Source organism: Nothobranchius furzeri, chromosome 8, assembly GCF_043380555.1.
Source record: "Nothobranchius furzeri strain GRZ-AD chromosome 8, NfurGRZ-RIMD1, whole genome shotgun sequence".
Taxonomy (NCBI): domain Eukaryota; kingdom Metazoa; phylum Chordata; class Actinopteri; order Cyprinodontiformes; family Nothobranchiidae; genus Nothobranchius; species Nothobranchius furzeri.
Genome location: NC_091748.1, coordinates 56,013,118 through 56,027,859, shown reverse-complemented (window position 1 = coordinate 56,027,859; position 14,742 = coordinate 56,013,118). Strand labels below are relative to the sequence as shown.

Here is a 14,742-nt window from a genome sequence, read left to right as displayed (position 1 = left end):
AAATGAAAAGGAGCAGAAAGAAGCAAAAACTTATATCTGCCCCCTTTTCACAGCAGTTCAACTCAAAAGAATTTCGTTCATCTAACCACTACCCCAACACAAAACAAGTCATTCAGCCTACTTATGGTCTTATAATCTTGTAATGACGATCAGGAAGCATCTCAAAATTATGAGAAACTGTCAAAACTATTAATTGCTCAAACATCTGAATTACAATTTTAATATACTATTGTGGCAAGGTGGATAAACGAGGGCCTGGGCGGGATTCAATTTCCAGACACTTGAGTGAGAGTCATGTGCACTAACCAGTCAGCCAAAGGGACATCCGCCTAGGTGAGGTAGCCAGGGCGCATTATCAATTGGAACACTGTGAAAGGACGCTCACACGATTTCTTAATTATGAAAAACATTTAGGGTGGAGGTTGATATACTGAGATCTTTTTACTTCAAACTTACAGAAACGTCTATCCTGACACCATTAGGATGTCATTTTACATAATTGTATACATACTTAGATTTCAATCAAGTGCGGTAAACATTTAAGCATTTTTTTCCTCAGTTCAAGTTCAAAGTTTGTTTCACATTTATCTATTTTTAAATCTAAATGCTGTTTGGGCTGAGACCAAATAAAATAAGACATTTAGATAATTTTATTAAAGCCAATTCATGATATACAAATATGACATTTTAAATATGAGTGCATTACAGAGTGTTGGAGGCTTCACTGGACCATGTCTAAAAAAAACAACCATTTGCTAAAACAAGAAGCATTCCCATCAAAACTAATTCAATCTTCCACCTCTGAGTGTGGACTTTCCAGTGCAGTTATGACAACATATAAAGGACATCAGCCTGTTCATTCTAATATTGCTTTACAGTCACTAAAATTAACTTGATGAGCATCAAAGTGAAACGTCCTGATGTGATGCCTCGTCTAATATTCAGTCAGAAAATACTGATTAGAAAAACGTACACACACATGTGTATGTATGAATGTGTATGTGTGTATATATATATATATATATATATATATATATATATATATACATACATACATACATACACACATGGATAAACTACCAGTTAATCTACATCAGCCTGAATCAAGATATAAGCAAAACTACACATTTTCAAACCGTACACTAATTTCTTCTATTAAAGGAATGTTTTATAAAGCAAGTCCCAATTTTTGGCGTCTGTTTCCATTGGTTTTCTTTTAAAAAATTAACATCTGGTATTTATTCTTAGTTTGGTTTAATTTACAATGTTTCATTTAGACAGATTTAAAGCTGCCTTCACAGAGTGGAGAACAAGCAACTATGGAAGAGAGGCACTTTACATCAGAACACATTTCTACTTGGAACAGAGTTAAGCAGCCAACAGTTTGAAATTATATTACAGTTTTTTTGTGTGTTTATAAACTACTTGTGGCAAAATCTGTTCAACTTCCTTCATAAATCTTCTTTATAAAACAGAAAGAGTTTGATCTGTTATTTCTCGTTCAATCTCACTACCTGCACCTCTTTAACAGAAAAAACCACAGATGTGGAAGAAATGACCCTATCAAGAAGATTTAACAGTGACTCGGAGACAGGGGCTTCTCTTATTCAAGGAGGAAAATGGCTTGATCCACGCGTCTTTTTCAGAGTGCTAGGGGCTGGCTCTCGTCGCACTGACGAGGTAGCCCTTGGACTTGATGATGCCTCGGCTCTTGACGATAACAGAGTAGCGGAGGACCCACTCCAGCCTCCAGTCGGTGATGTTCAGGTCCTCAGCTCCCTCTTGCATCGCTTCCCGGAATGTGGCAGCTGACATCAACTCTGCATTCATAAAAATATTCCAAAGGCAAAAAACATGACAAAGATATGTTTTTATTTCAGAACACAGACTGCAGTTGTTTCCTAAAACAGTCTATAATGCTGTAGTTACTTGCTTACATTTGTGTTTAAACTCATTAACTAGGGAGTAAACCCATTTCATTTCTAATTTCCTCTCTAAGGACCTTGCTTTCATGTTACTGGAAAATCAAGACTGCTTTTTTAAATTTCTGAATTTTATCCAAAGGATAATAAAAATCCTCACGACCATCTGGAGCCCATCCGAGTTTAGCTTTGAGAGTCAAAAAGTACAAGAAATATGAAAGAACTTTGGCAAGACCTGCGACTTGTGAGATTATGTTATGACTCATTATTCACGTCTCTCCCTCTCTCACACACACACACACACACACACACACACACACACACACACACACACACACACACACACACACACACACACACACACACACACACACACACACACACACACACACACACACACACACACACACACACCATCCAGTTGTTGGTAATTGAACAACTAGCTTGAGGTATTCATAGAGTCGACTAATTGCTTCTAATACACTGTTAGCACTGTTAGCTCAATATTAGCCTCTAGCCTGCTTCACCTGATATTAGAGTAAAACAAAAATCTGCTCTGGCTTCTTAGGGATAGATGAAATAACTTTTGGGTCGTTTTTGTTACCGGCTTTGGTTCTTTAAACAATTCAGTAGCTTTTCGCCGGCTGTAGTTGAATTACAAATGCTGGCGCTGCAGGAAACACGGCAACCTCACACTCACTGGTGGTAAACAATAGCTACGTCTCTCCTTCCTTTATTTTGAAAGGAGAAAATCTGACAACCCCCACAGCTTGCTGAGAATTAAATATGTTTCAATATAACCTTCCTTCCAACACGATTGAAACATTAGACTGTTTTGGGATTATTTCACTGCAGAAATCTTACTTTATTCTTACACACTGCACTTTTAAATCTGCTATAGCAAATTTGGAAAACAAATTAGCTGTAAACATTATTTTTCATGCCTTTTAATAACATTCTAACATAGTAAAATTATACATTTATTTTGATATATTAATAAAATAGCTATAAATATATTGTATAGAAATGTTGTGACAGTTTCTTTTGCTGCCACTTGGCCAGGACTTGCTTGAAAATGAGGATTTTAATCTCAATGGGACCTTCCTGGTTAAAAAAAGAATGAATACATTTTAAAAAGTTGTAGAGATAAAAAATGGAAAAAATTAATAAAGTGATTCTTTCGCATTTGTCCAAAAATATCTGCCATTAACACATTTTGGACTGATAGCAACTATTGGACCAAAAGAGTTCAAATGAAGGCAACTGGACTTCTTTGGATTCTTGAAGACGTTTAGCTTCTCATCCGAGGAGCTTTGTTGACCAGAATATGAGAGTCAACCTTGTAAGCTTCAGCACTCTATTGGATGAGCCATGGACTCCCCAGTGTCACCTATCATCGCCAACATTTACATGGAGGAAGTGGAAACCAGAGCATTGAACTCCTACAGTGGAACAACACCAAGCCACTGGTTCAGGTATGTGGACGACACATGGGTCAAAATTCTCATGGAGGAAGTAGAAGACGTCAACAAGCACATTAATGCCGTGGACAAGAACATCAAGTTCACCAGCGAGGATGTCAGCAACAACCAACTGCCCTTCTTGGACTATGCTGTGCAAATTGAACAAGACGGAAGTCCACAGGAAATCAACTCACACAGACCAGTATTTGCATTTCGATTCACATCACCCACTGGAGCGTGTCTCCCTCCTGAGACACACGGAGAACTATAAATTAGGCTTAAGCTTGACTCTCCCATATTCCAGTCAGAAGTGACAAAGCTCCTCGGATGAGAAGCAAAACATCTTCAAAGACCAAAGAAGCCCAGCTGCCTTTGAACCCTTTAGATTACCATGACTTGGATGACTAAGAACCTTCGCCAGCAATTATTTTTGTGTCTCCAACTTGTCATTAATTGTCAGTAATCTGAACCTAACTGTTTTCTCAACAAGCCTGGATTAAGAATACAAATAAAACAATACATTTTCACCTTTGGGATCATTGTGTGTGAGCAGCTGGATGTCAAACTCTTTAGCGAACGCTGTGAGGTCAGGAGGCATCACACAGCAGGAAGCCAGGTTGACCTGATTACTGCTGGGCTTCACCTGGTAAAAGACGGACAATGTTAGATAGTACAGGCAATGATGTTATATCTAACATTATGCCCTTTGAGGTTAGATGTCTCCGTTTCAGACTCCAAAAGCGGGAGGTGACTGATCACCTACCTGAGCCCAGTTGTAGAGCTGCTCGAGCAGGTCTTTGTCCAGATCGGATGTGCCGATGGCTGCGATCTTCTGGCTCCTGACCAGACCCTCCAACTCCTCCCACACCCGCTGCAGATCAGCCAGAGTTTGGCTGTTGCCCTCCAGAGGCCCAGGTGGCACTATGATAACAGAGTCTAACTGGGACACAGCCAGCGTCTTACAGGCTGGAGGTGAGGAATAAACAAGGCGGTTCCTCAGAGATGAGTTCTGATAACAGTTGTAGGGTTTCAACAGAAAAATGACAGTTGAATCGTACCCATCTCCACTGCATCTCCGATAGCCGACTGACCCGACTCACACAGGAAGAGCTTAACTATAAAAAACAAAACATCGAAAATGACAACAAATCTCTAAAATAGTTGGGGGGGTCCCTATTTTGCCTTAGCCCCTGAAATGCCTTGAAACAACCCTGGGTGTGAGGCTGAGTTTTGAAGGTGATTTGAATTGTAACAAATAAATAAATATTACATGCTCATAAATTTTTGCTTTATAAAGGTAAAAAGGTGAAGTGCTTTACAAGCACTTTTTTTGTTTTCTTGTTTTTCATGTGACTATTTTCATATCCTGTTCAGTCTCTTATCTTCCTGCATCTCCTCTCAGTTCTCTAGAAAAACTCTGTACCGACTCTTCTACTTTTACACCTCATGAGTTACTTTTGAACTCAGCAGACCGAAGGGATCTACGGACCGCTGAAATAGCGCACCGAAGCACAGGCAATGAGCTTCACAGCGGTGGAGCGCGTCAGGCACAAATAAAAGACAGAAAGTACCAGAAGATATGAGCGGGCACCAACGATCGTGTGTTAATTATATTTTTTTCGGGTGGGGCCACTTTGAGAATGTTACTGTACCCGTGTGCAGGACGCAGCTGCCTGGAGCACATGAAGGATCAGCGCTCTCCATCCTCCCTGCTCAAAACAATCCCCGGAACACAGTGACATATAAATAATGTAATATAGGTTGAAACAGGATCTTTGTTCAGACAACCCCCCACCCGGGTGCATAAGCTGAGGGCTTCTAGGGGAGCCCCTCACCCTTTCAGGAAAGCCGGGCTCCCCTTAGCTCCCCCGTAATTCAAACCTTGTCTGAACTCACTGGAAAACTAGGAGCACTGAACTAGAGACTGAACTACACCCATTGCACTGGAATTTAGTTGACTGTTTGGCAAATAAGAAGAAAAACATTTTTGTTTGCTCTGCCAAACATCTTCATAAAGGACTCAGTGGTCTCCTTTAATAACAGCACCTCAAATCTCATCTTTTCAGGCTGGATTTTCTGTGAACTCCTGATGATCGACGGCTTCTTTTCCTGCTGGTGTTTCCATCGTTTCTGTGTAGTTTTAGGCTCACTTGTTTTTCGTTATAATTTTTTCATTTGAATTTGATCTTTTCAATCAATCAATCAATCAATCAAAGCTTTATTTATATAGCTTTATAAAGCTTTAATGTGATCTTTTGTAAAATGTTCTCATTGTGCTTGAGAATCTCCTTGTGATTTTAAACTCGAAAGGCTCTACAAAAAAAATAAACCCTCTGTAAATGAACAGTTACTACTCAGAACCATAAATACACTAACCTATTTAGATATGTTTGACATGTTGGGTTGTTGTCATAATAAAAACAAGCAGCACTGACCAGAAACCTTGACTTCCTCTCTTTCTTCAGGTGTGATGGCATCTGTGGCCTCAGGGGTGGAGCAGACCAAAGTATCTGGGGAGTCCTGCAGGATAAGAGATGAATACAAACACAACATAAAAATCTGTTGTGATATAAAAGACAAATCTGACACAATCATGAAATGCAATCCTTATGTTGAGGAGATTTTAGAGCACCTACAGCAGCACTCACAACTCTTAAGTCTGTGTTTTATTTTAATTATAATGCTGGTCCTCATTAGCCTGGCAAAGCCGGACTAAATAAATATTTATTATTTATTATATTATATTACAAACTTTGCAAAGCAAGAATTTGGTCTAGTTCACAAGGCTAGGTCCTCATGTCTTTATTTTTTGTACTTGGGTTTATTTTTTAGAGTCAAAGGGATTCACCCTGGAGAGGTCACCGCAGAATGCTGCAGCTTTTTCACATTTTTTCCACTTATCACAACAATTTAATCTATAAATGTATTGTTTATACATAAACACAATCTGTTGCAACTACTTTAATAGAAAACAGCTCACATCTCATTTAAACCTGCTCACAAATGCATGCAATGGTTTTAGAAGTAATAGCTTACTGCCTATGTGTATACGCATGTACCCTTGTTATTATTTTTCTTCTAGTTAGTGCTTGTGCTGCTGTAGCAAGTGAGTTTCCCCACTGTGGGGATATTCTATGTTTCTCCAAGGGTATTTCTTTAAGAAACACATTTTGCAACACAGAATGTTCCATGTTACACACAGAGAGGGGAAACAGGAAGAGCTTGACCTTACAAAAAAAGTGTATCAACAGTTTTGTTAGTGCGTTTGGTGAGAGAGGCTGAAGGCTAAAAAACAGGAAAAAGTTCAGCAGCCCATCAAATCCGACTTCAGTCTCTTTGGGTTGGAATTACTTACCATATTTATATACTTCAAAGATAAATACTTGAAGAAAATCTTTGAAACTTCTATTAAATAATAAAAATATATATAGAAGAAGAAAATATCATTTCTATAGCGCCTCTCAAGATAAAAATCACGAGGCACTCCACAAAAACAAAAAATTTAAAAATATGAAAAAGAATTTAGAAAATGGTTAAAAATATTTTTTAAGTGAGCAATAGCCTCACCCAGCCCCCCAGCTAACAGACAGATGCACATTTGGAATGAAGCCTTTGTCGGGCATCGCTGCTGCATGAACATTCATTCTGACAGCTGTTGTTCAGAAAACCTACAGGCTTCCTTTGATGTCCATCAGACGGTTTTACCTCAACAAGCACCAGAGCACAGCAGCATCAAAAAGAGCAACCCACTGACCACATTTCTCAGGCTCATGAAACAAAATTCTGCAGCCAGAAGCATCACAACCAAACATCACCAGAGGCGTCTACCCACCGTAGTTGATAGTTTCTTTGTGGACATCCAGTCCCTAAGGGTGGCTTGAATGCAGTCTCGAAGCTGCAAACAAAATTAATAAATCAAACACATGTACATATCCTGACAGCATGAGTCATTATGTGTGAGAAACAGGCCAAAAGCTATCATATCTTTGTAAAAACACTGCAGGTAGAAACAGGCTTGACCATAAATTAATCCACAGGGAAGAGTGCCAGACAACCCTTCCCTAGGCTGACATGTCAAATGTCTGTGATCAAAGACAAAAACTTGTTTCTGCGCTTTTTTTTCAAATGAGTTTATTAGTTGTATATTTATTTTAGTATTTATTTAATCCTTTGATGCATGAATTATGAAATCTTCAATCATGATTTTCTTAACAATTTTTTCAGTCATCTTTGGGTGTGAATGAAACAAATTTCAACACATTTTTTGTAACATTTAATTATTTACAAATAATTTATTACATGTCCACCTCAGTGGACAGTGTGCATTCTGAGCATGAAACATGTTGGTTTGACTTATTGACGTCCAAATGGAGGGGCTCAAATGCAATTACGTCTTCAACAGCTGTGCTTAATTTAAAAAAAAAACAATTTTGGGTACCTGTCCACTGTAGTGACCATTGTGCATCAAAGGGATATATTTATATTAGTATTTATATATATGTATGTTAGTATTTAGTTTGTCAGTGTTTACGCCAAAACAAGTACACTGTCGCTGAACACTGTGTCAAAAGTTATGTAAACCTTTGACCTTAATTGCAGCTGTTAAAAATATTAAAGTTACTTTGAACTAAGGCATGGCCAGCATAGAATATGCTGAGTCATGCTTCAGAGGGAAAATATGCAGACAATACTTTCAACAATGAATAAGCCAGCAAACAGCTACCTTAACTGAACCCTGTATGCCAAGATAACAGTTTTTAACACTAAAGGAAACAGATGAGCTCATTTATTAAACTAACACGAGCACACTGTGTTAAAGTTGTGTTATAATAGTCTGAAATCATCAGCGTCAGTGAACCATCTCATCGTATGTGTCACAGATCACGTGGTTTATGTTTACTTTCCAACACCCCTCAGTGTTTGTGATGGTAGCCTACAATAATCCGTCATCACGTGTTTCACTATTTACTGTTTACATCAGGCACACGAGACCTTTTGATGAAACAGCTCCACATGAAAATGGCATGAAAAACGTCATTGCTCTTTCATTCTTCAAACTGGCCTCGTTCAGAATGAAACCATCAACAGCTAGTTAAATATTCAGCAGCTAAGCTAGCATGCTACACGGTGAGAGTACAGCTTTTAAATTGCGGAGTTATAGATTAGGTTTACCTCCTCGCTGGTGGAGCCCGGACACTTCTTCTTCATCCGACTTCGGTTGACTAAGTTCCCGGTGTGGAATCGGAGGGTTTTAGCTTGGTTCAGCAGCAACTTCGACTCGGGGTTTACGTTTTGGGGATCCATGTGGGTTTTCGGTGGCAAAGCTAACAAGTTGCTAAAAAACGTTTGCTGCTCCGAAACGAGAACTGAAAGGATTAGCTTCTATAGCCCTGAATGAGTGAGTGTAGTCAGAGCAGGTGGGTTTAGAAACAGAAAACTCCGGACCGTAGTAGTCAGGATGACTTGCATTCACACCGACTGCTGGTTTTGGTGCCTCCCCAGTGGCTGATACCGGTCGGTCACGCCCACGCGGAGGGGTCATTCACAAGTTCTGTCACGTGCACTGTTCCCATTGGGCCACCAGGGGGCGATGCTGCATCTCACAGTTTGTATTTGCTAGACAACTATTGTACCTTGTACACATACTTATACTCCTGTCTGTGTGTATTTACCTGCATTATCTCTTTGTGTGTTTGCTTCCTTAACCCTCCCACTGTCTTTATGTGTGACCCCACGAGGAAACTTGACCATGGAGCAGGATTGATGGTTTATCCCTTGAGGTCCACGTAGCAGGGGCGAGGTGATGCTCACTCCTCACTCCTGCCACATGGACCCAAGGGATTAACCATCAATCCTTTTTATAAAACTTAACATTTTATCAATACATTCAATCTTGACAATAACATCCTTAGATTTGATTTGGATAGCGTGTTTGTATTTAATCTTAATAAAATGTTCCATATCTTTCCAAAATCCAGATGAGAGAGGACAATTATAAAATAAGTGTATAATAGTCTCTGAACCAGTATGACAAAAGGTACTTTTTTCATCCAGATCTTTGAACAATGATAATCTTTTATTACATGGATAAATATTGTGTAAAATTTTGAAATTAAGTTCCCTTATCTTGTTTGAAATACAGTATTGAAAGTGAACCATCCATGCTTTTTTCCAATTACAAACTGTGTGTTCCAGAAAAAACTTTCCTTTGGGTGCCACCGTATTAGAACAACATAAAACCTTCCTTATATGTTGATTTGAACATTTCTTGTCTAATAAATCAATACCCCCAACTTTTAGAGAAAGTATCTGCAAACTAAATCTCTGATAAACAGAGTGTGCTCTCATTAACTCAACTTTGCCTGAAGAAATGGCTCTCATGACCGAGGCAAATTCTTTGTATTTCACTGGAAAATCCTTAGTTTTCAAAAAGTTTTCATAGCTATAAAGGCTTCCGTTATCATCAAATAAATCTGCAGCAAAAATAATGCCTTTCTCGACCCACTTAATTTTGTATAAGCTTTTGTTGTTTATAGTAATGTAGCGTTGTTAATCTACATAACTAGAATTTAACACTGTTTGCTATTCAGCTTTGCTAAATCCTGAGAAGGATCAAACGAATTGGAAAATGAAACTTATATCATATATATATATATATCCACGGATATTTATACAATCGATAGAAGTTCATACACCAACTGGCTTGGTCTATATTTAATCAAAAAATTAATATTTAATTTAAGAGATTTAAAATTAATAGCAAAAGTTTATTTATTAAATCAGAAGATTTAAAGAGGTTTTTGCTCGTTCAGTCTGCGTTTAATTTCAAGGAAGAGTCAGGTTTAAAAAGTTAAGAATTTATTACTAACAATTTTAAGATGACAATTTAAAAGACAATTCATAAATGACAATTTATAAAAGCTTTGGTATTAAAAACTTGGTATTAAAGCAACCTGTGTCTGGATGAGAACTAAAAATGAAATGTGTGTGTGTTGGATGTGTGTGAATGTAGGTCTCAGAGGGTTTTTATCTCAGAGAGAGAAAAACGCGTTCTGGGTGAAAGAGTGGTTTTCAGCTAAGCTAAATTATTTCTTAATAAGAACAGGCATTCCAGATGCAATCTGTCGGAAGTGTCTACCTCACCCAGTTAGGAGACCCCCTTTTGGATCCGAGATGTCAGGTGGGATGATGAACCCCCAAGCACGAGGTGGGTAGAACAACCATAGTGCGACCAAATCGGTCCTGAGATGTCTCCGGGTCACAACGACTGATAAAACTGGTTGCGTCTCAAAAATCAATAACTCTGAAGGAGTTTTGCGTCAGCTTGTTGCAGATGGCGTTTCTTGTTGAAGCAATTCTATCAGCGTGACAGAAGAGCTTTGGTAGAGGTTTCGAGCGGCCGACCCGATACACTGGAACTCTCGTCACCATGGAGAGATTTTAGTGAGCTCAAGAACTGAACTTGAACTGAGGAGTTTTGGTTTTAACATACCTCGGAACACGCCCTCTCAGAGATAGAAAGCTTTGGTGTTATGGAACAAAGACATGTGAGAGCAGTTACCTTTAACCTGATTTCTGTGTCCTGCATGGTGTGTATAAGTGCACATGACCTTCTTTACACTGTTAAAAATAACTGATTATCATAAATAATAATAATTATTAACCAAATAATAATAATTTATTTCAGTAATTAAATACATTTATAATGAACCTTGTTGATTATTTATGAACCTTGTAATAGTGAAAAGAGTTTATTAAAAATGATTCTTTTAAATCTTGAAGTGCCCTTCGTCTTGCGGATGGAACTGCAGGTCAGATAAAGACAGTCAGATTAAAGATGGTTTATAGCAGACTTTGCGTCTCCTGTGATGGATAATCTGTAGATAGAAGTACAGCCAGGACAGCTTGACCCAGCTGAGGAAGTGTGACCTTTGGGTCACAAATGAGGCCATTCATGTCGCTACAGACCCCCATGGTCAATGGCACGGTGGTCGCAGAAACCACCTGACGTTGAACATTCAGAAGACATGAAGGACTCCTTTGAGGAAAGACTCATTCAATGTTCCAGATGAAGGCAGAAGGAGTGAGGGAGCATTCCCCACGCCAGTGAATAGTCAGGATAATATCCTGAGGAAGTTGGTTAAGTCAACAATCTGTAGACCATCATATCCTTGTATATCCTTGTGAAGGTAGCTATTTCAATAGCAGTTGATCATTGATCATTAATAATTTGTAATTGCAAAGGATAAAGGAGCTCTGTGTTCCCACACAGCGCAGAGCAGGACGTAGAAGGACGACCAGCAGGCAGGATCAGGTCCCAGGTGACTTTCAGGAGACCCATCAGTGCAGCAGGATCAGGACGTCCAGACCCACGAACCAGAGCTCCAGGCAGCAGGCAGCATCAGCATCAGGCAGCGAAGTATAGAGGTCCCCCAGGTAGCGAAGACCAATGGCGAAGCTCAGGAGAGGAGTAGAGCAGACACAAGCACGTGAGGGTAGACACACAAAGATTGCATCTGATGCAAATCAAAGAAACAAAAATAAACCTGGCACTATGAGTAACTGCATGTACTATGTGTAGGAATTATGTGAATTAGCATTAAGCGAAGAAATGGGTGCAATACACTACGTGTAATGCAAAAAGTGGTGCAAAAAGAATAAAATTAATAAAACCCTGTACTGCGTATGGGAGAAATCAAAAATGGATATAGCCCATAATGGTAAATTAACAAAGTTAATCATAAAGTTAACACTTAATTACTGTAGTAAATGTCTATAAAAAGATAGATATGTGAGTGTCAAAAAGCACTAAAAATGTAAATCAGTGAAGTTAGTAATCCCTACATGTGAATGTACCCATAAGGAATTAGGATTAGTGAATAACTGAAGCATAAGAATGAACTGAAATCAGTAAACAAAAGATTTAACTTCAAAAGTTATCAAAATCACCAGAATTTGAAAAATAAAGAAAAACTGAATTTGGATCAACATGACAGGTAGTGGAGTTACTCACTTTGAACTGTTATGAACTTAAATCATATGGATATGAAAATCCACAGCACGACCACAGCCAGAATCAACTAAGTCTGCATGATATGTTTAGACATGAAATTCATTCACGCACACACATACACTCAGCAGAACTTACGTGACCTGAATCAGAGAACCCAGCGAGAGCGGACAGAAGTTCACCCCCCTTTTGGCACGATTCGAGTTGGGTAGTCAGCCATATTGGTTGTAATAACATCCAAATTAGTGGAACCTTTGTGAGGTTTGATTTTGTTCTTGCTGTTGAGGGTCTGACCTCATGAGGAAATTACTATGCAGTGATTTTCTCCAAAATGACTGTGCTTAAATTGCTCTGAAAAGCAAATAACCACATCAGCGCCAAGAAACTTCATTTCCCATGATGCTTTGCACACGGAAGCATTGGGATGATGTCACCGCCTAATACCAGAAACACGTTCTGCGCATGTGCGGGAGGCCGTGGAGCTTTTCCCGCGAACTAAGACCATAAATCTTCAGCAGAGACAAAGAAACCTCGTTCTTTTGCCCAGGATACCTGGCGGTAAGGACACGCTTGTCGAACGCTCCGACAACTTGAGCACGCGGAAGCTCTAAGTGCCCAAGATTGAGCCACGCAACCGCTGGAAACCACTCCAACTCCATCGGGACCTGACTGGGAACGAGCGGAGCTCCATCCAGCTCTCAGAGATGCTGTAAGTTGTCAAACTCAGCACAAAAGAAACTTCGTTCTCTTTGTGTCCAGCCCGTGGAGAAACACTCGTGGAGCCAAACAACGGAGAAAGCATCAAACCGACGGATGACGCTGAAAACTGCGGAGTAACACGGAGAACCGTCAAATCAAAACAGTGAGGGACGCTTCACTGTTCTGGTGATCAGAAAACTAATTTCTCTCTCTCCTTTTCTTCTCCCATTTCCTCTATAGTCCAGAATAAGCAATAAAACCGCGCTATTGCTTAAAATGTAGCTTCGTGTCTTCCTCTTTCGTTCCCAAACACGTCCGTCAGGTCATTTTGAAAGAATAAACTGCTTATTTATCATTGTTTGAATATCTTTAAATGTTTCGGCCATGGCCAGGCTGATAAACTAAAAGATATTAACCGTGATTAATCTTTTGTGTTGTTTCATGATCCTTTGAAATGTTTTGAGTGAATTTGAGGTTAAGTTACTTATGATTCTAAGTGCCTTGGAAGTTAAAGTGCAAGTTGCCACTCACACTTTAGCCAGACAAAGGGGTCAGCCATCTTGCATACAGACTCCATTTTAGAAACACACACACATACATACACACAAAACACCTTGAACATTATTTTGAATATACATCCTTTTATTATATCACATGGTTATTATTCATCTATGCCACTGTTTATTCATTTGACAAATTGTTAATTAAACGTTATAAAATTCAGATTTTCGTCTCCAGTAGCTTTGTTGTGTCGAAGAGAAGTCTCTGCTCCAAGGATTCTACGAACTTCAAGAAAGACTGATAAGAGTTTTGGATTCAATTTTTCCCCGGTTAAAGGGGAATGGTGCCCCGTATATCTAAGAATATCTTAATTAATTAATAAATCAGTAAATATTCCCATATTTACAGAATTTATTGAAGAATCCAAAAGTAAGTTAAAGCTTACAAATTGTTCGCTCCTAATAACCCCAACATTAATTGGTGCAGCCCGTGTGAGGCTTGGATACACAGAGATTTCTATCCGGCACAAACAAACAAATAAATCCAAAGAGCTGAATTAAAAATAATCAGTTGTTCAGCCTTGAACCAGCAACAGAGTGGTGCTGATTTCGCTGAGCAGGAAGCTGCATCGAACTCTCACCAGTAACTCAGTGCTTCTTTAAAGGTGCAACGTGTAAATTAATTCTGGTTGACCTTTTAGGTTAAAAATTCAGTTTTTCCTTAAAGGTGCAACGTGTAATTAATTCTAGCTAACCTTTTAGGTTAAAATTCAGTTTTTCCTTAAAGGTGCAACGTGTAATTAATTCTGGCTAACCTTTTAGGTTAAAATTCAGTTCTTCATTAAAGGTGCAGTGTGTAAGTAATTCTGACTAACCCTTTTAGGCTAAAATTAACTGCTAATTTAGCGACTTTAACTCACAGTGGCTATTGTAACTAACTGAAACCTTCACTCAAAGACTGATAACACCCTGTTTGCTACTATTCTGAAGGAATAACTAGCATATTTAACACTGCAAGTGTTGTAAGACGTTGCTACGGCAGCGCACCAGCTTTTGCTAAAATACTGAAAGGAATAGTATTTTAGGCGTTAGTCACGGCATTCCGTGCAATCTTAAAACGCTAAAACCTGTGCGCACAAAGGTTAATT

The 14,742-nt window shown here is 39.0% G+C and overlaps 1 protein-coding gene across 1 annotated transcript; it reads right to left on the bottom strand.

Annotated features, from left to right (window-relative positions):
* Positions 1 to 1,242: 1,242 nt before the first annotated feature.
* On the bottom strand, positions 1,243 to 8,832 carry gclm (glutamate-cysteine ligase, modifier subunit). Its single transcript, XM_015971360.3, has 7 exons — positions 8,558 to 8,832; positions 7,218 to 7,280; positions 5,821 to 5,905; positions 4,444 to 4,500; positions 4,149 to 4,351; positions 3,914 to 4,028; positions 1,243 to 1,820 (listed from the first exon to the last, which is right to left on the bottom strand). The coding sequence occupies exons 1-7, from the start codon at positions 8,687 to 8,689 to the stop codon at positions 1,651 to 1,653; spliced, it is 825 nt and encodes a 274-aa protein (XP_015826846.3). The 5' UTR covers positions 8,690 to 8,832; the 3' UTR covers positions 1,243 to 1,650.
* Between the last annotated feature and the right edge of the window lie 5,910 nt (positions 8,833 to 14,742).

Bases quoted from the DNA above. Each gene is read 5' to 3' on its own strand.
- gclm (XM_015971360.3), bottom strand. From the start codon at position 8,689: ATGGATCCCCAAAACGTAAACCCCGAGTCGAAGTTGCTGCTGAACCAA. The intron at 5,906-7,217 runs GTGGGTAGACGC...CTTATCCTGCAG, and splicing joins CAAAGAAACTATCAACTACG to GACTCCCCAGATACTTTGGT. The intron at 4,352-4,443 runs GTACGATTCAAC...CCTCACCTCCAG, and splicing joins CGGAGATGCAGTGGAGATGG to CCTGTAAGACGCTGGCTGTG.